We start from the raw sequence: 26,845 nt of genomic DNA, 5'->3' as shown, positions 1-26,845 counted from the left end.
AAAACTAAATTTAAACATGCTGAATCCTGAGTTTGGTTTTTGAAGCTGATTTCTGATTGCTGAGCTGAACACCTTTAACATTTCATCTTGTCACGGCAGGACTAACAACACATTTGCTGTGGCTGTCCAGACAGACAGTGATGTTTCTATGGCATCAGCTTGACTAAGCAGCACCTCTGTCCTTAAAGCCATCAATATTATAAAAACACCACTTCCATTTAATGTCCAACTAATGTAAATGTAAATTAATGTAAATTGTGACTGGCATCGACCCAGAGTGTGTGTATCATCAGGGAGGGAGGAACTGGGAGTTATAGTAGAAAAGGAAGTACTCGTCCCTATAAACAAAACTTTTGTTGTGGGCATGAGGTCATGTATTGATGTAATCTTTGTATTAGTGTGTGCTTGTTTGTATGTGGCAGTAAGAGTGTAGACTAACAAGCCACACAGAGTCACACAGAGAGCCTGAGATTATTGAAGCCATCATAAAAACTAACTTGTTTAATTCTTAATTCAAATAATGTTTGTGTGTCAGAACAAAAAGATGAAGAATGTCTAAAACATTGTGTGGTAGGATTTAAAAATTTTGGCACACTCTTTACAGAAACTCTAAATCCTTTAGATTTCTTGGCTCCCACTTGGCAAGTCAAAGCTTCAGCTCCCTCCACAGATTTCTTTTATAGGACTGAGGTCTGGAGACTGGCTAGGACACTCCATGATTAATGTGCTCCCTCTTTAGCTCCTCCTTTGTTGCTTTGGTGGTATGTTTTGGGTCACTGTCATGATGAAGACCCACCCAATGCCCATCATCAGGGATGGTGTTCTTTGGGTGGTAATCAGCATTAAAATGAAACTACTGTAAAAATTAGAGACTGCTTATTTCTTTGGAAGTGAGCAAATGCAAAATTCAGCAGAGGGTCAGTTATTTCCCATACTGTATGCAGATATGACTGAACTGTATCACTGAAAGCTTTACATTTATACTTTTACACATTCAGTTTGTATCTGAGATGCAAGTATTCATCTATGAATATTGGAGCATGCCCAAACACGCTACCACACCCCCACCCAACTGCCACCAAACAATGTTCTCACTAAATAATTAAAGGTGCTGATATCACCCTTCTTTAAAAGGAGGGATAGCATGCATGAAAGTGTAATTGTGTGCCTGTTTAAGACCGCAAGCTACAAAAGGTATTTCATTGTCACATATAGTTTAAGTTTTAATTCAGCTGTCTAAAAAAAAAAAAAAAAAAAAAAAATGTAAATAATGTAAAACATAATGAGATTCAAGGATGTGCAAGAGATAGATGCACTAAATACATGCAATTCTTGCACAACTTTATCCAAGGATTACCAGACAGTTATTAATGGTCATATTTTGTTTGTTGTTTTTTTATCTGAAATTTAAATAAAGCAATTAAACATTTAACTCTGGATATTACTGGAGGTCAGGTCAAAATGAATTACATTGTCATTATTATGTAAAAGAGAAGTGCTAGGATTTCTTTTTACTGCACATTCCTTCATCTTAATGCCTGAGAAAAAAAATAATTACCTTTGTTCATTCGCACATACAAACCCATACCTGCAAACTAAAACACTCCTTTCAGTGGTTGCTGCAGAAGGCCAGAATTTTTTATTAGGATTTTCTGAGGACAGCAGTGTAGCTGCCTCAGATAATGTTACCTGCATCTGGGCTTTCCAAAGCTTCAATGTCCTTTACAGAGGAGACAGCTATACTTGTGTGAATGCAGGGAAAACCAGGATGTGCAGAAGACAAAAGTGGTAGCATGAGAGAAAACTGCCAGCCGCTACATGCTGGTGGCTACATGCCTTTTTTTTTTTTTTTTTAGCCTGTCATGTCTGGCATCTTTCACAATCGGAATGATGATCCGAATGTACTGATGTACCAAACATATTTGCTTTGACAAGAACAGCTCTATATGTTTCCTATAGGCTCTTCTTGTTAATGTTTGCAATTTTATTTTTATTTATTTATCTTTTTGTTTAGTTATTCATGCCAAGTCTGACAGGCAACAAGGAAGGGGCAAGAACAAGAGGTGGGGGGGAGAAAAGGGGGGGGGGGGGGGGGGGGGGAGAAAAGGAAGAAAGGAGATAGATAAAAAATAAATAAATAAATAAAATAACTAAATAAAAAGGGGTTGATATACTCACACACACACACACACACACACACACACATCCATACACACACCCATATGCACCTACATATACACACACACACACACACAAGTTTATTGTTTGTAGTAATGTGTGTGTATGCGCCTTTGTCATGCAATGTATTCGATAATGAGGGCGAGAAACTGCAACCATGCCCCCCGCGATCCAGAGGCAGATAGGGAAGGACCCAGGGGACCCAGGCCATCCACAGCACAGGAGCTCAGAAGACTTGGGGCCACACATCCCGATGGCAACCGCGTACACTCCCCAGAAGAGGAAGGAGGGAGGCTACAGACGGAACCCCCACAATCCAGGGGCTAGAGTCCAGAGAGCCAGAGGCGACGGGCAGCCCACCCCCCCCCGACAGGCCGGCACCCCCAGCACGAGCCAGGCATGCGGCCCCCGAGGCCCCAAGCGCCCGAGAGCAGCCCGACACCCGGCAGAGCCCCCCCCACGCGCCAAAGAGGCCCAAGCCACCCCCAGGCCACGGCCGCCAAGGGAGCAGGCCAAAAACCATGCCGAGACATCCGGCCACACACCCCGGGACCCACGGGCACCCACACCCCAGGGGCGGCAGTGACGACCAGTGGGGAGCAGCGTGGAGCGGTAGGGAGGGGTAACTCCCACCCTCCGTGTCCCACAGGTGCCAAGGCTTGGCAAGCCACCAACCCAGGCCCAGCTGTCCACACACACACACTCTCACAAGCACGCACGTACACACACACACACACACGTACCAGTCATTCCCTCATGTACACACATGCACATACACACGCACGCACATTCGCATGCACCAGTCACACACTCATGCATACACACTCACACTCACACTCACACACACACACACACACACACACACGTACCAGTCGTTCCCTCATGTACACACACGCACATACACACGCACGCACATTCGCATGCACCAGTCACACACTCATGCATACGCACATGTGACATACATGGACACCTAATGTGGGAGAGCGGGTACCAGCACCAAGCCAGCGGCAACCCAGGGAAGCAGCCAACCCAGCCCCGAACAATGAGCCAGTCCCCAGCCCAGGCGGGGTGCATGGAACTGGGGTGTGAGAAGGCCCGCCCGCCCCCTCCTCCCACTCTGCGTGTTGGGGGGGTGATGTGAGTGTATGTACTGAGAAGAATGTGTATGGCTGTGTGAAAACTACAGTGCTTTTAAAATTGGAGGGACAGATGTAATATGAGCACTGAATAACAGCGCCCATCCACACTGTCCCCCCAAGGCCCTCAATGTCTAAAATGTAAATAAAATTGAGGTGCAGGCAGCAGTGAACAGACAAGTGGGGCCACCTCAGCAGTGCCACCCACTAACCACTGTGTGACACACCTGCCCCCCAAGGCCCTATATGTACTATGATGTGTTGTGAGCTGTATAATGCAATTAAAAAAGGAGGAGTGGGACATCACGCAGCACAGCGAGCAGAGCCGAGGTGATGGCCCTACTCACTGCAGCACGAGCCCCCCTCCCCCGAGAACCTATGTGTGCATAATGTGATGTTAAACTGAGTGGGAGGAGGGGAGGGGCCAGGATAAATATGACCGGGAGGCAGACAACTACCCCCCGGAGGAAGAGAGCCAGCTAGCTACTGGCTCACTAGGCACCCCAGTTCCCTACACCCCCCCCGCAGCCCAGGGAAGGCAGGTCCAGGGCCTGAAGTGACCGCACCCCCAGGACGCCACCGTACTCCAGGCCGGCACCCACTGCCCCCACTGCGAACAGGACACAACACACACCCACATGCATACAAAGGACAACAAATATCGCACACACACACTCACGCACGTACGCACACATACACACGCACGCACACACACACAGACACACACCCCCACACACATACTCACACATACACACACACGCACACAGTGGTCCTGAGTCAGAACCAACCGGCCCCGTGTGGGGCAACTGCTGCTCCCTCACCTGAGCGCCCCACCACCCCATGTGGGAGGGCACCCAGAATCCCGGAATGCCAGCCAGACACCCCGACACAGCCAACCCACCCCACATGGCGGCGCGCCCAAGGTAGCACAGACCCCTCCAGCGCAGGGAGGGGCCCAGCCAGGAAACGGGCAACCCCGGGCACCAGGGCCCCGACCCCCGCACCCCGGCCCCCACAGAGGAAGCCGGCCACCCGGACGGGGCCAGCACCGCCACCACGGGACCCCGAGCCCCACACCCCACGACCATAAGAGCACCATCCAAGTCGCCCCCACCAACAACCAGGGCCCGGACACAGAAACCACAAAACGGTAGCCACCGCCTCCAGGCCAGAGCCATCAGACACCCAGGCCCCCCCGGCCCCCCCCCAGCCACCTACCGGGTGCGCCGTGAAACTAGACCACAGCTCGTCACCCCCATCATGCGATGGAGCTGATCAGTGGGGACCAGAGAGATTCAAATTTTGCCAGTTGATTTTTAGAGGTGGCAGACATTCTTTCCAAACTAATGTGGTCTAAAAGTAGATTCTTATAGTGAGTAATGCATAAATCATTTTTTGATTTCCAATTCATGAGGATAGTTTTCTTAGCGATGCATAAGGTAGTAAGAACTATGTGTGATATATTTGTTTCCATGTTTAATTCACTTAAATCACCTAGAATGCACAGTTTTGGTGATGTTGGGATATCGCAATTAAAACATGTGGATAATTCCTCACATATCCTCTGCCAGAACCTCTGAACAGGTGTACAAGACCAGACTGCATGCATATAGTTTTCAGTATGGTTGCCTGAACAGTGGGTGCATATATTTGTGTCTCTGAGGCCCATTTGGAACATCCTGTGTCCTGTATAATGTATTCTATGGAGAGTTTTGTATTGTATAAGTTGTAAATTCGGACTTTTAGTCATTTTGAAAGTGTTTAAACATATTTGTGTCCAGAAGTTTTCCTCTGGGTTAATGGAAAGATCTCGCTCCCATTTTGTAGTTGGGAGGGATATTGAATCATTAATTTTTAATAATAACTTATATATTTTTGATAATAATTTAGGGGTATAAAGATTTAGAAATTCTGTTACCAGTACAGGGGTTTCTAATTTTAAATTATTTAAATTAAACCTTGCCTGTATGATAGACCTCAACTGCTGGTATTCGAGAAATTTGCTATTGCTAATTTCATATTTGGAAATAAGTTCTTCAAATGAAATAAAGGTCCCATCGTGAATAACATGTTCTAAATTCTTTATTCCTTTCTCTTGCCATGTTGAGAAGTTCAGTACTGTCTTTTTCTGACATATATCTGGATTGTTCCAAATGGGTGTCAGTTCACATGGGATAAGTGAAGACTTTGTTATCTTTAAGAATTCCCACCAGGCTGTCAGAGAGGTATTTATGTTAAGACTTTTAAATCCGCTATGATGTTTAATACTGACGCTAATGAAAGGTAAGTCAGAGATTTTCACTTTTCCACAGAGTGTTCATTCTAAATCCAGCCATGGGCTGTCTAAAGGGCTTGATTTGATCCATCTTGAAATATACTGTAATCTATTGGCTAAGAAATAGTGATAAAAGTTTGGGAGTTCTAGACCACCACTGCATTTTAGCTTTTGTAAAGTTTTTAAACTTATTCTTGAGGTTTTATTTTTCCACAAAAATTTTGAAATGTTTGAGTCCAGAGATTTAAACCAGGCAACAGAAGGTTTATTAGGGATCAGTGAAAACAAATAATTGATTTTAGGCAAAATCATCATTTTTACTGTGGCAGCTCTCCCCATGATAGATATAGGTAGAGAGTTCCAACGTGTGAGATCATCCTCTACTGTTTTTAATAGAGGAATATGATTCAACCGTACCAGGTCTGACAGCCTGGGGGAAAAATTAACACCTAAATATTTAATATTGCCAGATTGTAGTGAGGTGGTCGTGGTGTTCTGAAAATTACAATTTAGAGGTAAAACGTTTGATTTACTCCAATTGATGGAGTAGTCTGATATAGATGAGAACTTATCTATAAGTGTGATTGTTTTTAGAAGAGAAGTTTGTGAGTTCTCAAGGAAAAGTAATACATCATCAGCATAAAGGCTTATCTTATGGTCTGTGTTTTCTGTTTGAATTCCTTTAATATCTACATTTTGTCGGATTGTTGCTGCTAGTGGTTCAATGAAAATGACAAAGAGTGAAGGAGAAAGTGGGCAGCCCTGTCTGGTGCCTCTCTGCAGACTGAAGCTTTGGGAAATAAGATCATTTGTTCTAACACGTGCATTTGGAGAGCTGTATAATGTTCTGATCCAGTTTTTGAAGGATGAACCAAATCCAAATTTGTGTAGAACTGCTAACAGAAATTTCCAATTTACCCTATCAAATGCCTTCTCTGCATCTAAAGAGACAACTGTGGTTTCTAATTTATTAATAGAACAGTAATCTATTATATTTATCAGTCTGCGTGTATTATTGGCAGAGTGCCGACCCTTGATAAAACCTGTTTGGTCTGGATGTATAATAGATGGAGTGATTTTTTCTAACCTTCTGGCAAGGACTTTGCAAATTATTTTAAGGTCTACATTAATCAGAGAGATTGGCCTGTAGCTGGATGGCTACATGCCTTCTTCTGGTTGTAAACAAAGTAAGGCAGCATTGCTTGATTTAACAGTGATTGCTCTGAGGCAGTTACTTTTCATTAGTTTCCTCAGGGTTTATACAGGAATCCTAGAGTTCAATTTACTACCTTTTACTACCTTTTTTTACTACCTCTAAAATATTTTTACTACCAGGACGAAATCGAGCAGCAGCCGTTTTTGGGGCAGCAGTGGATTGACAGCACTAAGCCATGTAAGATGATCGCCCATCTCTCACCAAAGACAAAACTTTATTCCACTTACTTGAAGGTGTAACTGTGACTTTGTCTTGACTAAGACCTCATACAAATTAATATTCCAAGCACATTTCAAAAAGTGGCGCAGTGGGTAGGCGCCTGTCTTGCAGCCGGTGGGTTGCCAGTTTGAGTCCCTGTCCCTGTGTTGCGATGTGTCCTTGGGCAAGACACTTAAACCACATTGCCCAATGGTAGTGCTGGTCTCTGGCTGCATGACCGCAGATGCTTGTCTCTGGATCATTTCGTTGTGTGCCTTGTGCGCACAATGACAACGAGTTGAATCTATCCATCTAAAATTGTTTTTTTAAGAATATAAACAAAATGCAATGAAATTCAAGTTTCACAAGCCAATTATTTATTTCCCAATAAAATACTGGAATACTGGTTTGCTGCTGAGGTGTGACGGCAATACTTGTGCTCATAGCTGACCTTGAGGTTGCAGTTGCAGTGCTTTGTGTAGCACCAAAAAACAAAATAGGAATGTGCTCCCCACGTGCAAATCTGCTGCTGGTGAACGGTGGATGCTCAGTGTGATTTGACACACCGTTTCAGATCAAATTTATATTTTTTTCTGCACACTTTACAAAACGCCTCTCGATCATTCCCCATGACCGGCTTAACCCTGTGGGGTCCGGGGTATATTTGGCCATTTTTGACTATTTTTGGTTTAGCTTCATAGTTGACCTTAGAATCTGTTTACCTTGCCTTGTTTGGTATAATTTTTTTTCAGCACGAACTCATGTGTGTGACTGTATAGTTATTCTTTCATTTTGGCATACTGTATTAAGACATTGGACTTACAATCACATAAAAACATAAAATCAGAGTAGAAAAAAGTTAGATTTTTTATTTTTACTGTAAAAATCAGAAACATGCTTAACGAATTATTTTTACAATTACAATGCAAATATAAGTTGTAAATTTGCAAAACTTGTGTAAAAATATAGTAAATAATAAAGTTAAATACAACTATTCACATTAAAATGCAGGAAAGGTCTCAGGTGTTTTTGTGTACAACTATTTGCAGAGCAATCATGACTCACATTAAGATGCTACACAAATTATTTATGCCGCCTCAAAAAACAGTTTCTGTCCTCCACAAGACTGAGGGGCCCATCACAGGCAAAACTTGCCAGTAATGTCTCTTTTACCACTTTTTCCCCTGCTCCTCAGCAGTCAAATGCACCCAAATGCATAATTTTCTGATTGGTTGATTTTTCCACCAATAGGAAAGGGGTTGTCGGGAGTTTTTTTTTTTTTTTGTTTTTTTGCAAGCACTTCCTGTTAGCAAAACTCACATTTTCACATTTCTGCACAAAACGCGCATCGAAGGTGAGGACAATATACAGAAAAAAGCACGGCGTAAGTTATTGGGCATAACTCTGGTTCTACTTGGCCTATCAAGGTAATTTAAAAACTGGTACATAGTTTGAAGTCTGCACTTTCGATTCATGGCAGCAGCGTCCCGATGCTATGTCATCTAAAGTCGGCGATGTCATTTTGACGCGCCAACGCGTCTGTGCACTCCAGAGGGTTCGAATGCCGGGTCATCGAGCCAAAGTTGTGAAAACTACATTTTCCCATGACAAGGCGCAAAATGACTCCGCGCATGCGCACAGCAGATCGGACAGTGGAACCGCAACAACGTCAGCTCAGGTCCTGCTGAGTAGTTATATTTCTATACAGATCTTATAGTTAAATGAACTTAAAACAAAAAGTTTGCATCAGTGGAAAAGTCAAAATATATTGAAGGGGTGATGACAAATTTACTACCAAGTCAAATTCTGTTTACTACCTTTTACTACCTTTTACTAGCCGTAATTTGACCTCATTTAATTTACTACCTTTTACTACCCGTGGCAACCCTGTTTTAATATTAGCTTAAAACTTTCCTTTTTCATCAAGTTTATAGTTAGGGATGATCAGGTGACCCTGAACCCTTCCTTAGTTACACTGCAATAGGCAGAGGCATTATTCTCTCTGTGTTTTTACACTACTCTGCATTAATCATTATGCATTAATCAATAATAATTTCTAGCTCTCTTCCACAGCATCTCTTTTGTTCTGTCTCCCTCCCCTTGCCCCATATTAGTCGCTGCAGATGACTGCCCCTCCCTGAGCCTGGTCCTGCCGGAGGTTTCTTCCTGTTAAAGGGGAATTTTTCTTCCCACTGTCACCAAGTGCTTGATCATAAGGGGTTGTCTGATTGTTGGGGTTTTCTCTGCATTACTGTATGGTCTTTACCTTACAATATAAATTGCCTTGAAGTGACCACTGTTGTGATTTGGCGCTATATAAATAAAACTGAATTGAACTGAATATGCAAGCAGAATTAGCAGCAGAAATATATCCCTTAATTTCTGTGTATGCTACTGTGTAAGTTGCAGTGTTTGTTGATGATGACAAACTGGAACTTAAGAATAATGGAGTTTACTGCTTCTTACCACAGTTTCAGGGTAGAGTCTGCAGAGCTTTTCTAGCAGCTCTTTGTGTTGCAGCTGCCGCTTGTTCTCTTGGCTGTCCAAACAGGCATTCCCCAGCTCCTCCATCACCTGGCCCAGCTCCTTGTTCACCTCCTCAGTACGCTGGCGGCCCCGCTGCAGCTCTACACTCAGGCTTTCCTCCTGCTGGCGGTACTTCTCAAGGGATGACCTGATGCATACATTGCTTTCATAAGAACATATCTACCAGAGAATTTTAAAACAAAAATTACTTTTTTTTTTTTAATTTAGGTTTTAGTGGCTGGCATAACAAATATTTGGTCTGAGTCATACACAACATACTTGCAGGTCTTGATGTACGCCTCTAACTTCTCTGCTCTGCATGTCAAATCTTCCAGCTGTGTTTGGTTGTTTCTGATAGCATTCTGTGATGTGAAACATGGTTAAGATTAGATTGAACAGCTATTTGATCTATTTATTGATTTAAACGTATGAATATTCCCTATAGAAGTGTGTCATGGACACTACCTCAACATCCGTGGTTCTGCGCTGGTTAAAGGCTATCTTTTCACAGTATGCTTTCATCTCCCAGTGAAGCTTCTCTGCCTGTTGGCTGAACACAGCCCCCTGCTTCAAGGCAAGCTCCTTCAGCTCTTTGTATCGCTCTAACTGCAGCACATATACAACCAGCAAATAAATTATAACTATATTATACTTTTAAATGTTACTTATCATTGGTTCTTTTTAAGGCATGTGCAGTTCAAAAGTACCTGACACTTAAAACAACAGACCTGTTCCATGTCCAGCTCAACCTCTCTTCCATGGGCAGTTCCCTGTTCCTGGACCTGCTTCTCATAGTTTCTCCAGGTCCTCTCAAGTTCAGCAATCTCCCGCTGATGTTCTTCCAGCTCCTGCTCTTTATTTGCCAACATCCTCTGACTCTTCTTCAGGGCATCACGGAGATCCTCAGCCTTCTTTATGTGGTAAGAGGTATTCACTTTGGCTTTTACGTACTGCGACCGAGACTGAGACAGGATTTGTTCCTGTGTGCTGTGTGGAGGAATTAATCAGTTTATTTTCTTTAATAACAATTTTTTTAATTATATCTGTAAAACAATGATTTCACCAATCGCTTCCCTGTAAATGAAAACAAAATTAGTGGAATTAAAATATATTCACAGACCTGAGGTCTGTGAATATATTTTAATTCCACTAATTTTGTTTTCATTTAAAATATATTCACAGACCTCAAAATTTGAAGCCATATACAAAGACTAACTAACACACCAGATCTCCTTGTCAATGTGCTGCTGCTCTCTTGTGAGTCGTCCATGTTCCCTCTTTTGTGTTTTGACCATCTGCTCCCACATCACCAGTTTACTGTTCTTGGCAGCTACAGCATCTTGTCCCTTCTTAAGGGTGTCACTAAGAACATTGATGCCCTTCTCATTATGGTAGAGCTCAGCAAGGCACAGCTGCAGGCGGTTTTGGTGAAGTTCGTCCAACAGTTCCTGGTATTTGTGGGCCTGTAAATATGAGCAAAGAAAGAATGGCAACTAAACATGAGGAGAAAGTGCAATCTGAAACAGAAACCCTTGGTACACCACCAGCCATTCATGTTTCAAATCTATTTTCCCCACACGGCAACACAAAGCAGAGGAAAAAAACTCTAGTTATTGGCAACCGTAGCCTTAGAAACTTGAAGCTACAGACTCCAGCAACCATAGCCAAGCGTACTCCTGGGGCCAAAGCAGGCGGCACAGAAGCCAATTTGCCAGAGTGAACACAAATTTGGTAACACTGCAATTCACGGTGGCAGTAATAACAATCAGAGGTCATTAAAATTAATATTGAATTGGGGTGTAATTTTGCTAGTTTTTCTCTGGGCACCTCCCCAATCGGACCACATTCAGCCGCATGTTCTCCTTAAACCACTGGCTGTCTGAGTGGTGTCCAAAAAACTATGTGGCCTTCCTTCTTAGATTATTAGAAAACTTTCTGGGGAAAACCTGGTCCTGGACTTGCGGCAGATGACTGCCCCTCCCTGAGCCTGGTTCTGCTGAAGGTTTCTTCCAGTTAAAAGGGAGTTTTTCCTTTCCACTGTCACCAAGAAGAAAGAGCTTTATTTGTCACATACATTTACATGCAGTGAAATTCATTCTCTGCATTTAACCCATCACACACATGGAGTATGTAGTACACACAGCACAGCATGGAGCAGGGGGCAGCCAAAGGGCGCCCGGGGAGCAACCTGGGGGGGTGGGCTTGCTCAGGGACCCACAGTGATGCCAGCCCGAGGATTTGAACCAGGGTCCTCTCAGTGACGAACCCTCTTCTTCTCCCCTAGGCCACCACTCCAAATGCTTGCTCATAAGGGGTCATGTGATTGTTGAGGTTTTTATTTTTATTTTTTTTTTAAAAACAGTTTCTAGAAAACACACACATTTAAGCCCCTTATTTAAAAAGCAGCAACAGTGGCATGAGTGACAGCAATCCAGCAGAATTACAAGCCACATGCTCTCAGCCACACAGGATCATGTAACTGGTGACTTCAGGGTTGCAGATGTAGAAGCACAACAGAATAGAGAAAAACATATCTTATTTGTTTGCTACCTCTATTTTTTCCTGAGACACCTGTTTCCTCTCGAAAGTAGCAGATTTCTTCTTGTTGAAGTGAAACTGAGTGTCCTCTTTGGCCTTCAGCAGAGCCTCCTTCTTCTTGTTGTATTCTGCAGCGTATTCTTTGGACTGACTGATGCATTCCAGCATCTTGGTCCTCTCCTTTGGGTCTTTCAAAGCTATGGACTCCACTGCCCCCTTGTGAGACGCATGAGAAGTGTAATGTTTGTAAGACATCTCTTACCAACTATGCCAATTTTTAAAAAAACAGAAGGGCATTCAGTAGAGTGTATACCTCTCCCATCCCAAATTTTCTATGTATGATACTGCGCTGCAATAGACAACACCCACTGTTTTCATATTGCATCAGGTTCAGCTATATTTTGGTGTTAGTTGAATGCCACTAGCTTTATTTCTTGCTCTGCAGGAGTGAATTATTTGTTGACCCTATAATTTGGTGGGCAAAACAGGTAAAAATACTTCTATTTAGTTATTTTGTTTATGTAGTGAGAGTTTACAGTTAGTGATTTTCTATGTTTGAATGTCTCAGTTTTAGCCTGTTACAGATTGCTGTTTGACTGGCCATTTTACTTGCGTTAATTAACTTTTTATTGTTTGTAAACCACTGACCTTAATCCTTGCACCATAAAATATGCCACTGTATACACATGAATACAAATATTTATCGTACAATATTGCAGCTTTCTTTCTTTTTTCTTGTTTTTCCCAGCCATAGTTAATAGTGTGAAAACTGACAAAACATCTAACCACAGCAAACAAACCTGGTAAATTTAATATTTTTTTCATGCTTATTTTCAACAATATTGAATGAATTGCAGGCCTCAGGCATTTTACCTGGAACACCAGACAGTTTTGAGCTTTAGTCAAAATGCCGATCTTCTCAAGCTCCTCCGTGTACTTGGCAAAAGTAACGTGTATGCCATCAATGCGATACTCAGAGGAGTTCCCTGAAAAATATAACAAATAGCAGATCAAGATTTGATCAAAAACTGTATCCTGAGGTAAAAAATGAATCGGCCTTAGATGTCAATATGCAGAGCTTTTGGCAGACTTATTTCAAGACAGCTTTTTAAAAAAAACTTTTTCCATTAAATAGAGAAACACTGTATGAAAGATGGTCCTGTTAAATGTCCCAAATTTTATTTTATGTTTTGAGCAGAACAAACAAAACGCAACTGGTCTCTGCTGTCCTGAGGCGGATGCTAAATTCTCAGCGTTTCACATATATGAAAACGACCAACTGCAAAGCAAGTTTCTGCCAAACACTTATTCCCTTTAATGCCAAGCAATTTTAAAAAAGGATATGTTTATCCAAAAAATATAGGAACTGCTTATGTATAAAAAAAAAAACTTTATCAGAAAAAAATATCAACAGCCAGAAAGACAATTTTTCTTAGTAGTTTTAGGGGAAATTACTATATAAAACTTACCCATGATATTTTATTTATATCTTAATAAATCTTTAGATTACACATAGGAGTAAAATAAAATAATATCCAACATTATCAAGCATTAGAAAAAAATGATGAAAAGCTTAACCAGTGAGGAATTGGGTAAGACCACTTTTCATGCTGTGCTGCTGTATAATGGTTGTGTACTTTGTGTATGATTATGTTTAAAGACAATCATCATATGTGAAAAATGAAAACAAATATTCAAGTTATATATTATAATCTAAATTTTATTTATATACATCTTTCTTATGTTGGTCTTGCAGATGCTAACCCCAAATCACACTTACTGTACTGCATTAATGGAACAACACCCCCAACTAGAAGCATTCCCACTGCTATGATTACATCCCCAGTTTGGGGGAAAAAAAAAACATTCCAGACAAATGTAATGGGAAAACAATAAACAACTTAGCATATTACACTGACCGGTGATAATCCGACAAAAGATGATCTCTTCTGCTTCATCAGTGCAGTACCTCATGGCAACCTTGGCAGTGTTTGAGATGGGCTTACCCATGTGAGCTCCATGGATCAGGTCTCGTATGTGCTTCACCCGCAGAGAAGAAACCCGCTCCCCCATGACAAAGCTTAGAGCATCCATCACATTGGACTTACCTAGTATGATTTGAACAGTTTCACGGGTCTTTGAATAACTGTTTCAGGTACTGCTACTTACTCTATGCTAACATAAAGCTAGTTTCTAATAAATCCTACCCAATAATCCAATCTTAACAATCATACTATTAAGTCGCATGAATAGTCCATTAACTTGCTTACTTGCCATGACTTAAAGCTTTCAATATCATTTTGCTTAAAATAAGCCATCTCTATCAGGTGAACCCTGTAGCTAATCTGACTCTGTAAGGCAAAGTCCTCTAACATAGCAGGCAGGATATATAGAGACGGGCAACTACTGTCTGCATTCCCTTACTGGAAAAATACAATTTCTAAGCAGTTTGAAATTGCATCAGTAAATGTTTCAAACTAAACCATGTCCTAAAAATTCTATCACAGCCTTTACTTAGAAAAAAAAGAAAGAAAAAGAAAAAAAAAAAAAAAAACGCCAGGCTAGCCGCTAGCTTAACAGTAATTCACAATAGCTAGCTTGCTAACAATGTGTTGAATAAGAAGTTCACTTACCTGAGCCATTTGTGCCAATTATACAATTAAATCGCATGAATGGCCCAATAATTTGCTTTCCTCGCCATGACTTAAAGTTTTCAATATCAATTTGTTTTAAATAACCCATTTTTATCAGGTGAAGCCTGCTCGTAATCTGAGTCTGTAAGATAAGCTCCTGTAATGTAGCAGGTAGGATGTTGAGAGGCGGGAAACTACTGTCTGCATTCCTCAATGCTAAAAATCGGGTGGAGCCTGTCCCAGCTGCCAAAGTCCTGTGACGTAGCAGATGCAGGGTACACCCTGGACAGTCTGTCAGGGCTAACACAGAGACACAGACAATCATTCACACTCTCATCCACACCTACCGGCAATTTCTAAAGTAGTTTTAACCTCATTCAGACCAGGTTTTGTTGCCTGCCCCTTTAAAGCCTCACAACTAACTATTTAAGATATCATCACCAAACTTTCAGGGAATGATGTATACATATTAATGAATCACTACAATTACTTTGGTGTTGTTATAGTGAAAAATTATGACAACATCAATGTGGTTTTCTTGGTTGAAACTGTCCTAATGTAATATTCCCTTAACAACCAGAGGTAAACTTGAGCAGAATGCACGTCAGATAAAATGCCAGTGCCTTCTAAGATCTTTATTGTCATTAGCAACTATGGCAAAATGACATTATATATTGAAAAATGGCTTGAAATTCTCATAACATTGTTATATTTTTTATATAACATTGTGTTATATTCAACACAAGTGGAACTGGAACATTCAAAAATGCATACTTCTGAAATGGGGTTAAACTGAGTCAGTAACTTTGTCAACCATCTATTGTGCATTTTTTATTTTTTGCACAGTATTGTTTGAAGCGTTTTTGTTTTTATATTTTTCTCCCTGTTTTTAACCTTGTTAGGAAAATTATCAAAGTCCAAGAAACACTGAGCACTCAGAACAAGAAAAATTTAAGGATTTATTACTTGCAAGGGAACTTTTACATCTCAGTGAGACATGGTGAAAAAGGCTCGTGTCTTGAGCCGTCTTTTATAGGTGCATCTCAAACAAAACATGATAAGAAAGAGGAGCCTCTGCAGTTCTTACGGCCTTGGAAGTGATAACACTGCCTTCTGACTTCTCTGCAAACACAATATTTGATTGTAAGTGTATTCTTTTGCTGCAATTTATACTAATCAGCCGCACAGACAGATGTGGGAAGCGGGCATGATAACAATAATGAAACAAACACGCTCCAAGTGATTATCGTTTCAGGCCTGTTGCTCTCCCCCAGAATACTGTGTTCCTTTCATCGAGGTCAGCACACAAGAGAGAGTTACACATTCTTTCAGACACAGTACATGACAAAAAGTTTCTAAAAGAAGTTAAGCATGACAAAACACTCATACTTTTTCCAACACCCCTTCTTCATTCATTCGAATGCACCACTTGGACCTTTCTGCGTGGAGGTTGTGTGGGTTTCCTCCAAGTTTCCTCCCACAATCCAAAAACGTACAGTTAGTGGGGTTCAGTTAATTGATGATTCTAAATTGGGTGTGAGTGTGAACAGCTGTCTATCTCTCTGTGTTAGCTCAGTGACCTGACCCTGGCAGCTGACAGCTGGGATAGTCTTTATCCCTGAAGCCATACGTTATCTGGTGGAAAAACATTTTTCCATATAGGTTTATCATCTGAGCTGCTGTATTCAGCTCTGTTGATTTTAAGGTTCAGGGATAAAATCCTGCTTGGATTTTGAATTGCAAAACATTTTTACTTGTAACCATCACGGTGCCTGAATGTTACTCACTGTTGTTACATGAATGCAGTGGGTGTTTGACATGCTCAGTAATAATAAGTGATATAAACATGTTTGTGACAGGTTTGATCTCAGCTTGGCATGCAGGCTCTTTGTTCCAAAATATATTGCAAATATGTCCGTGGATTTAGGGAAACATAAAGCTGATAAAATAGCTAGGTGTGGTGGCTGAACCATATTTAACCTTGTTTAAGCCCAGAAGACTTTGGAGGTTTTAATCAGAGGAAAACAGCTCCGTGTGACATGCGCAGGTTATTTAATAAATCACTGAACAGAACTGATTTACATCCATGCTGGTTTATTGTGTGTTTGGTATCATGTATAAATATTATGGTGTACTTTCACTGCATATATGACAGGATTTCCTTCAAATCTGCTGCTGTGGGAATGAATCGTGTCAGGTGAGATGTCTGAATCTCACTTCAACAGAAATTCTTCAGCTTGATTTATCTGCAGTAGAAACACCAATATGGTCAAGGCCAAGGTGTTGATAGGATTTTGAAACATTGTGTGCTCACAAATCTTTTCACGAGATAATGGCATAATTTTCACGTTATTTCAGAGTAAATAAAATACCCACCTGTGTATCAGCAGCAGCAAAACCATGAGGACTATCTAAATTAACCAAGCTTATTGAATCAGATGCTTTTTGTATATTTACTGTATGCCTGTGTTCAGTTACACAGAATAGTGAAAAAAAAATCGGCAGTAGTTTATTTATATATATATTTATAAAATAGATTTTCCCTCACACAACTCATATCCCCACACTCTCAGGTTCCTCTTGTGTAAAACAATGTTATACAAAAAAGCACAACAAGGTCTGCTGAAAGACAGACAAACAGGGTATGTTGGGATTTTATTGGTCTCAGAATGATACAGTAAGTGGAGGAAGCTTTAAATTCAAAGCTGAGCCATCTGATTTTGAAGTTTCTCCTCTATCTATGGTTTATTCAGCCCTCAATAAGGATGGTCACGGACATACTCCATGATGTGCTTCAGGGCCAGCCATGTCTCTGAGGCGGTGGGGATGATCTGATCAGCTGGCAGAATAAAACCATAGCGGCCAGTGTCCCTCAGCTCAAAGGCAAAGGAGTATTTGATTCCCAAATTGTAGGACCAGTCAATGCTACCCCCACTGGCTTGATCTGAAAATAGAGGAAAAGACATGACAGATGTATTACTAGAGAGAATATGAAAATTCTTAGTTATATTAATTTTGACTTTGGGTTGGTTACTCAGCTATAAACCAGAACAGAAAATGGAAATTAAAAAAAATTTTAAAAAGTACCAAAAAACTGTACTTACACTTGAGAGTGAGTTTATGTTCTTAAACTGATTACTCAGCATGATTGCAACTACTCATTTCATTAAATCATCTGTAACTTTAGAATTTAACTTTGGGCTTAAAACTTTCCTTTTTGATCAAGCTCATAGGTACAGTAGGGCTGGATCAGGTGACCCTGAACCCTCCCTTAGTTACACTGCCATAGGCTTAGGCTGCTGGGGGCTTCCCATGTTTCTTCTTCACTCACCTCCTTTCACTTTCTGTGTTTATACACCATTCTGCATGTGATCATTAGTTATTATTAATCTCTAGCTCTCTTCCACAGTGTGCCTTTTGTCCTGTCTCCCTCCCCTCACCCCCAGCCTGTCACAGCAGATGACTGCCCTCCATGAGCCTGGTTCTGCCGGAGGTTTCTTCCTGTTAAAAGGGAGGTTTTCCATCCCGCCAACACCAAGTGTTTGCTCATAGTGGGGTTGTCTGATTGTAGGGATTTTCTCTGTATTACTGTATGGTCTTTATCTTACAATATAAAGTGCCTTGAGGGGGGCTGTTGTTGTAATTTGGGGCTATATAAATAAAATTTAATTTATCTTACTATGTTCTGGCCTGGTCAAACAAGAGAAAAGATTACTTACAGATGATTGTACAGATGCTCCCAACCTTGTAGGCGGTGCCATAGAGAGAAGTCAGTTTCTGCGCAGCTGCTCTGCCAACAGAATCCTGCAGGGAAGCAAAAAGGGAACAACATGGTAGTGAGGTCAAATTCAGATGATATCAGTGCCGAAGGGAAAATGTTGAAGACAAAATCGATAAACAAGCACTTTTTAAAGGGCCCAAAATCTGCTCAATTCCAGCTCTGGTTTTTTTTTTCTTTTTGGTTTGTTTGTTTTGTTTTGTTTTTTGCTAATTAGCTCCTCTGCCTTTATTGACATCTTCACTTTAAGCCAACCTTCTTCTATTGGCTGCCCCGTGCAAACAGAAGAGCTGAAGAACAGGCTTCTGTGCTTATAGCCAGAGCTCCATACTAACATCATGGTGAACCAAAAGTGAGTAAAATATGATCTAATTTTTTGAAACTTTGGCCATGGTTAATATCCTCCATTGTGACAGTTCACAGATCAGAGAAATGAATGTTGAGACATAAATCCTTGAGGGCTTTTTGGAGGGAGGAAAGCCACCCAATGTCCAGTTACAAGACGAAAGGCAACAAATGAAGGCTGTTACAGAGAATACACATGATAATCCAGAATCAAAGCTCTTCGAAGGTCATGAGTAAGGGCAGAAGGACATTTATTATGAGTTAAAAGTGACTGCCCAGTTTATGCTTCAACTGAATGTGAGAATAAGGCTTTTTTTTTCAGTTTCCACTCTTCTACATGAGGAAATTTATCATTTCCATTGGCTGACACGCACACTTTTCCACAAGGGTTTAGTCAGCAGGTCAACATGGTCATAGCAATATGATCTAAGTGCTTTGGAAAACTGATTATGGCAATGATTATGTGTTTGAACATGTGTTTGTCAAAAGTGATCATGCCATATGCTTATATACACTGTATATGACAGACAGGGAAAAGAATGATGGGCCTCCTTCATGTTTTTAAATCAAATCAAATTAAGCTCAAAGGGAAAGATTCTGGAGAAGGCTCCAGAATCAGTTCATGGCAACTTGATTAATATAGCCCAGAACCACAAATTTGTGTCACAGAGGTTTAGTCATGTATGATTAACTGCAGGATTATGGGTCCATTAGGCACTTTCTCAGAGTTCATTTGCAGTATGAATATGAAGCAGAATATTGCTGAAAAAGTGTACCTGTGAGTTAAGGCACATAATTTGTCATGTTTAGTAGTGATGAGTATATTATTCACCTACCCCAAAGCTAATTATTCACATTCCCAGCTATAAAACTTTAATTAGGTGGAAAATTGCAATCCCCAGCAAAATGATGTCAACAGTCAAAAAACAGCCAACAAGGAAGACCTCAGATCAGGATATTAGATTAGAATCCTTTGTCTTTCCAAGAATACGCATATTGTACAGAGGACATTTACCAACCTCTCAGATGTATATTACCCTTGAAATCAGTGTTTACTGAATGGAAAACGTGCCTAGTTTATTCTATTTTCTACTGTCTTACCAGTTCAGCCTGATGAGGCACGCTGCTACAGATGTAGCCGTAGGGGTACATGAGCAGCTGGGAGTAGGAGTGGACAGAGATGAAGGCCTTGAAGTTGCCGTGGCTCTCGATTAGGTTCACCACGTTCTTCACCTCAATCTCAGAGTGAGCCGAGGGGCCGCGGTAGGACTCAGAGCAGGGGTAGCTACTGGCACCGGGGCCTGGACATATCACACAGAGATGATATACGCAGTCATGCAAAAATTATAGACAAATGTCTGACACATGTCAGAAGTGTTTTATGGCATCTCACTAAAACGTAAGATGGCTTGAGGAATCTCACTGACATGTTACAAGCAGACATATAGAGTCTGCAGTCAGTCATTAGGTATTCCACAACAGTCCAATTCAATAAGTTACAACAATTCTATAGTCTATTTGCTCTGTAATATTACAACATTTAATATTCAGTTATACATCCTGTACAGGTTTTAGCACTGAGGTCACGGTAGTGATGTTTCTAGTATTCTCTTCTGCCTCTCAGTGCTGTGCAGTGCAATCTACTGCAAAAAACAATGTTAATTATGACCTCAGTGCATGTTATTTAATTAACACATTTCTAAAGTGTCAACAAAATGAATGTTATCCCTTCATCTAGGACTTGTGGCAGGACTTGCACATTGAACTGCGTTAGACAGTGCAGTTGTACCTAATAAAGTGGTCACTGTGGTAGCAAGAAATATGCAAATTCTATTCTAATTCCATGCCATTAAAAAAAACTGTACAGTTTTCATAGAAACTATTCATAAAACCTATATTCACATAATTTATTTTATCAAGGCATTTAAAACTTCAACACACATACCAGCAGTTAACAGGAATTAGAATATTCAGATTTTTGGTAACAAGTAAAGAGAAGTTGATCATTTACTTAGCAGGTAATCTATATCGACAAAATGCTTTTTTTTTCCTTTTTTTTTTACAACTTAAAAAGTAAAAAAAAAAACAAAACACAAACTTCATGAGATGCATCCAGAGTCTTTATAATACTGACCACCAAAGCCTGCATCCCAGTTCCTGTTAGGATCAACTCCACGGCACGTATAGCCAGGGATGTGGGAACGGGTTTTACGCCACATCCGATCCTGTGCGTCACAAAACGTCATTCAATGCATGTCTTTGTTTTCTTTTTTCTCTAAGATGATTTTTGCCAAAAACAAACATTATTCTACTTGTTTCTGAAAATAAATGATATGGTGACGATAGCTGGTTTGCTTTGACTAATATCTTTGAGTATCCACTTTATAAGTGACAAAGAAATAACATCATCTGGTGAGTGTGAGGGACATACGCTGGTGTGGGTGTAAACATAGCCATCAGGGTTGGCCAGGATCAGCAGGTAAATATCCATGGTGTTCAGAAGGGAAGTGAGGGATGCGTCGCTACCGTAATCCGTGGCAATCTAAGCAAGGGTACAAGGTTTTTTTAGAAATGCAAATAAAGACAAACTTTCACATGTTATATATTTAAAATGACAGTTTTATGCACAGTAAACAAGGTCTGCCATAACAGGAAAATAAGATGGTTAAAATAAGAAAACTAGAAGGGAAAGTGATGCTCAATGTACTCATTAGTCTAGAAGCAAGCATGAAAAAGGGATTATTATTGTCTTTTTATTATTGCCTTTCTTATCCATATGAGTTTCATCTTTTACAGCTTTACACAAACATGGCTAAGTTGTATACACATCGTGCTTTTTCATGATTAGTAGCTTTAAAAAAAGTATTTATTTTGTAGTAGCCCTTTATCACCGGGCCAAGAGTTTATGGTCTTGTTGTTTTAAGGGCCCCCTCCGTAAGAGCCTACTTTCATCTGACTGGCCGTCCCTGCCAGTTCCTGGAAGCCCTGCCTCATAATTTCCATACAGAGCTGATGTCAGCATGGTATCCACGAGGCTATTTGAAACTTTAGCCTCATTTCACATAAGCACCCAACAGAGTAACAATATACAAGGAAAAAACTTAGTAAGTGCAGAACAGAAATTTAGTTCAACAACACAAAATTTTAGCAAAAAAAAAAAAAAAAAAGTTGACATCTTGTACCTTGTTGGCTGTCCACACTCCAGTAGCCGGAGACACCCATTCTCTGGCGTGGATACCTGTGTCAATCCAGACAGCAGGGCGTTTGTAGCCACCGGTGCTGAACTAAACACAAACACCGTTCCAGACATGCTGTTACATTTTGCTTTTAAATTTTAGTTCCTATTTCTAAATATTTTAAACTTTCATGCAGCCATAAAAATATTTTCAGAAATACTAAAAAAACACTATATAATATTCTGTCTCTCATGGTATGATACCACTGAGAATTTCACGTGATTAAAGATGTAGATACATGTACAAAATAAACCAATCCTCTCTGCACCCTACCGTGACTTGATGATATTTGATTTTGATTTTTGTTAGACAGTCAGTCTGAGCTGTATTCCTCCACATTTCTTACAGAGCTGAAACACACAGAGGCAGGCACAAACACACGCAATGCTGCTGCTTTCTTTGGGGTATAACCAGAGTATCTTACCTTGAGCACATACATGGGCCTGTTCTCATAGGATCTCCCAATATCCTGCTTGGTGACCAGGTTAGGGTACTGAGCCACTAGAGTGTCCATCCAGCTGTAAATCTGCATAGAGACAGAGCTAGCATTACAATACAGATAAATACGGCACGTCTGATATGAAAGAGAATTGAAGAAAATGTCTGATTATAATGATAATTAAAAACAGACTGATTAAAATTTGTTGCAATAACAATAATAAACTGCATGCTTGTGTGTCAACAGCCTACTGTGTCCAGGCTATGATAGGCTCCGAAGTTGAAGCTCCTGGTGCTACGCTCCTTCATCTGGTTCTCCTCCATCTCAACTTTTTCTTGGTCAAGAAGTTCCTGAAAGTGACATGCAGGAGAATTAAACTTCACAATAGACATCATTTAACTGTAAAAAAAAATCACAAAGTGGACATGAACTGTATGCTAATAATAAAAATGAATTTGATGGATGGATAAACCTGGAGGTTTTCAGTCATGATGGTGAAGGGGATGCTGTGGGCAGCGAGGTACTCCTTCACAGGGCTCAGACTGGAGTGGGGCACTCGAATGTCTACAGGGAGCTCAGTGGAGACTGGGTGGAGCCAGAAGTCTACCTGTAGTCAGACACACAATGGGAAATCACACACAGGAATGACAGAAGCTCCTGACGAGACGTCCTGAAAATCCTGCATCTAGTATGTAATACTAATAATACAATATATTTTATAATACTAATATAATTAACTAAATATCTCACTGTGCTGATGTAAAATCTATCATTTGTACTTGTTTCCATCCAAAACTGCATTAATTTACATCTTAAGGGAGCAGCAAAAGATCTTATTTAATAAATAAATAAGGGGAAAGGTTAATCTCTGGGAATTTAGTGCATTAAAGGGTGAAGTGCAAAATGACTGTGGGGCTAGAAAAGAGCGTCTGACTTTCTGACTCTGTTAACCTCCAGCCCACATCAGCTCTCAACTGGATTATTTAAAGTGTAGCACTGCTGAACCTGACTTGCCTTTTGTACTACTTGGAAATTGATGAGAAATTGCTTGGCACAAGCTGCTGAGAAAACTTGAACATAAATGTCTGTGCTGTGTACCAAAGCTGTGCGTGTGTGTGTTTGTGTGTGCTTACCTTCCACTCCTCTTCAGTCTCCAGTGCCCGCAGGAGCCGGATCTGTTCCTCCGACTGCACATTGACCCTGATAACCTGATCTCTGGACATCATTATGTTAAGTTTTTAGTTAATACTTTGATGCTTGGCATCCAACAGTGAGTTCAGCAGAAGAGGAGAACTTTTTCTTATTGCTTAACAATATAACAAGCAATTACTTGTGCAGCACAGCTACAGACCTGCACTATAATCCTTAATAAGAATGTAGCAGACATTTAATCTTGCTCTTAGCTTTAGCTGCGTATTGTGCTACTGTTTGAACAGCAATTACAGACACAAGAGCAGTGCAAGACTGCATCCTGGCTGCAAAGCTGAAAATTATTCCTCCACATCATGCACAAATTAATACCCTGGATACAGAAGACAAAGACGTGACACAAAAGTTAAATGTAAATTGGTATAACACAGAAGCAGATAAATCCAATCAGATTCGTTGGCTGAGGTAGCAAACTATATAAATACTTTTTAGACTAGTTATTTGACATGCAGAATGCAATTAAGGGAGCGAAAGAAAGATGGAAAAACCTGCATACGCAGGTCTCCTCTGTTTTACAGCTGAGTTCATCAACAGAAAAATACTTGAAATTTGCAAGAAAATGTAATTTATATTTACAGTTAAAAAAAAAAAGAAAAAACACTGGTTTATTGTATTCACCTTAGCCACATATTATTAAGATTATTATGATTAAAATGTGCACTGTTGTTCTTATTGTTTTGCAAAAGATTAATAATAATTAGTCCATGCCTAAGTAAGAGGAGACTGAACCCCAAAATGTAATTCCCTGATTCTACTTTAGACCCACTAAACTCATAGCTGGAGTACTAAAGATTGACCACATGAATTACTAAATAAATCATGCTAAGCGTACACTGAAAACTTACCCAGTGAAGAGCTTCTTAGCTTTGGCCGCAGCCACAAGCACCAGCAGCAGCCAGAGGCCTTTCATCTCACCTCTATACACCTGGACTGTTTGGGGGACAAAAGTGAGGCATCTGCTCCTCTGCTCTCCTAATATCCCCTGGTTGCAGGTGGGCTGTTCTCATGCAGGTGAGTTAGGTCACTCTACTGATAACCACGCAGCTCGACTGGAGAAAAGCAAAAAGCTGTTTTGAGCAAAGAACATGCTGATTAAGCACTGATTAATCTTTTCAGCACGCAGGTGCAGATACTGGAAGTTTCCACAGATACGGTATGTTACTGGCTTTGGTGAATTAGTATGTTCTCATTACACACTCTTGTATGCAGTGTATCACTTGGAAAGCATTAAGGCGCATTAATTGTCATTGCTGATATCAGTGTCGTGGATTGTGGACGTAAGTCATAAATAAAACGCCTTTATTATACATGCTAGAACCACACAGTGACTGGTTAGGCTAAAAACTCTTCAGATTCTGTGGCAGAGGATGTTTCCCAACATTTCTGACTCTATTTGACTCCCTAAACAAGATATTCCTACTACTATTAATTATAGTAATTCAATATTTTCCCAATTTATTTAACCAATAAGCGAAAAGTTTAACCGATGACACTTTTTAACCGTTTTTTAATCAAGAAGTGAAACTTAAACTTAAGGATCTCTTTTTTCAGTCATCATTTGATGTCCAACATTTATCTTTAATATTATATTGAATCAAAGTTTGTTTCAGTAATTCATTTATTTATTTAGGATTTTGGCTGTTTCGATCCCCCACGGAAAACGTTGGCCACTTTAACCACTTAGACATATAAACAACATGATATAACCACCCAATCCACGTGTACGTTTGGTCCCAAATGAAGAACTCGAGTGGGGGTGGGCTAGGAACCAAGTTCAACACGGCTAAGCTCGCTTTGGCTTACCTGGCACAACAAAATCTGGAGCTCCATTAAAGGACGCGGGTATCATCTTCTCTGTTTAGCCGAGCTTTCTGCTTCAGGCTCCGTGCTCGCTGACGTGAAAAAGGTCCGTGAGTGCCGCGTTTATTAGATGATAGTGATTAAAAATAAATAAATAAAAACTATAAACAACAGAAAAATATAAACAGAAACTCGGCTGATTTAGCGCACAGAGCGGGAAAATAAATATTTCATTTAAAGTTAATCATTTTACCGCTGAGCTCCTGATTTCTAAGGTGACGGCTGCACAAAGCTCTGAAACTGGAAACATGAAAGTTTTCTGTCACGCAGCCTGATAAAGGAGACGTGGAATTTGTTTTAGTTTGTGCATATCAGTGGGAAATTAACTGTACTGACTGAACAGGTATTCTCGGTGTGTGTTCTGTGAATCAAGACCAGGCATACCTTTCTACATTTTCTCTAAATTACTCCATGTCCATTCCAGTGACAACGCGACGTATAGTTTGCACTTCATTCTGTGGTTTTAGTAAGGTACGGCTTCACAAACTGCACGTAGCAGATGATCGATTTCGCACTGAAAAATGCTGGAAACGAAATAATGAGTGAAAACGTGGCGCTTCCAGACGATTTAAAACCCAGACTCGGAGCATAACCTGCTCTCAGCCAGGTGATGTATTCAGAATAATTTACCGCGGTGATCCAGCCAGGTAAAAAGAGCCCCACTTTGTCTGGCTTTAATAAATAAACACTTACATGTGCACAAAGTAACCAGTAGATGGCAGTGCATTTCTAGAACAAGACATTAAGGTAAAATACAGACCATTACCGTATATGGAGAGAGTGAGTGATGTCAGATTACAGAGGCTGGAATTACCTTCGGTCTTAAATTATTCAGCACCAGCTGAGGTATTCTTTTATTTCTGTTTTTGTAGTTTGGATCAGTTCTTGTTTGAGTTATAAAAAAGTTTATAACATGCGGTAAATGAAATAGGTGACTTTTATCAGCCTTTTAAATGTGAATTCTTTGTAAATATATTCTCTTCATGGCATTTTGTTTGACAAAAAAAAATGATGACAATAACTGGTAGATAAATGAATTATTAGCTGCAGCCCAGTAACATCAATGCAACCAGCTGATCAAGGTACTCTTGGTAGATGTGAAAAATAGGTCATTTAATTCATTTTCAAGCATAGTTTATGTGCCTTGCACTGACCTGTTTAAGGGGCCCTCTTACTCTGGTAATAATTATTAACCAACTCCTATTGCCTCTTGTAGGAAAACAGGCTGTGATATTGTTCCTGAGCATCTCTCCCAGCATTTCCCGAGTGGGATAAACA

At 40.5% G+C, this 26,845-nt stretch overlaps 2 protein-coding genes across 2 annotated transcripts in view; both read right to left on the bottom strand.

Annotated features, from left to right (window-relative positions):
• The window catches only part of smc1b (structural maintenance of chromosomes 1B), a 45,847-nt gene extending 30,919 nt beyond the window's left edge, over positions 1–14,928 (bottom strand). Inside the window, exons 1-9 of the mRNA XM_030732062.1 lie at positions 14,701–14,928; positions 13,987–14,175; positions 12,941–13,053; positions 12,080–12,283; positions 10,754–10,992; positions 10,258–10,516; positions 9,995–10,135; positions 9,809–9,891; positions 9,470–9,677 (exon numbers count right to left, since the gene is read on the bottom strand). Coding sequence (XP_030587922.1) covers positions 9,470–9,677; positions 9,809–9,891; positions 9,995–10,135; positions 10,258–10,516; positions 10,754–10,992; positions 12,080–12,283; positions 12,941–13,053; positions 13,987–14,175; positions 14,701–14,809 — 1,545 coding nt within the window. The 5' untranslated portion in view covers positions 14,810–14,928. The remainder of the gene's footprint in view (positions 1–9,469; positions 9,678–9,808; positions 9,892–9,994; positions 10,136–10,257; positions 10,517–10,753; positions 10,993–12,079; positions 12,284–12,940; positions 13,054–13,986; positions 14,176–14,700) is intronic.
• A 2,400-nt stretch (positions 14,929–17,328) lies between these two features.
• LOC115781632 (carboxypeptidase A2-like) lies at positions 17,329–24,710 on the bottom strand. The gene is made up of 11 exons (XM_030731398.1): positions 24,553–24,710; positions 23,632–23,713; positions 22,971–23,105; positions 22,750–22,848; positions 22,484–22,585; positions 22,006–22,107; positions 21,255–21,365; positions 20,958–21,048; positions 19,925–20,124; positions 18,420–18,504; positions 17,329–17,644 (listed from the first exon to the last, which is right to left on the bottom strand). Exons 1-11 carry the CDS (start codon positions 24,615–24,617, stop codon positions 17,457–17,459), a joined length of 1,260 nt encoding a protein of 419 aa, XP_030587258.1. The 5' UTR covers positions 24,618–24,710; the 3' UTR covers positions 17,329–17,456.
• Between the last annotated feature and the right edge of the window lie 2,135 nt (positions 24,711–26,845).

This window comes from Archocentrus centrarchus, chromosome 6 (assembly GCF_007364275.1).
Source record: "Archocentrus centrarchus isolate MPI-CPG fArcCen1 chromosome 6, fArcCen1, whole genome shotgun sequence".
Taxonomy (NCBI): domain Eukaryota; kingdom Metazoa; phylum Chordata; class Actinopteri; order Cichliformes; family Cichlidae; genus Archocentrus; species Archocentrus centrarchus.
Note: the sequence above shows the minus strand (reverse complement) of the source record. Positions and strands in the feature narration are given on the sequence as shown.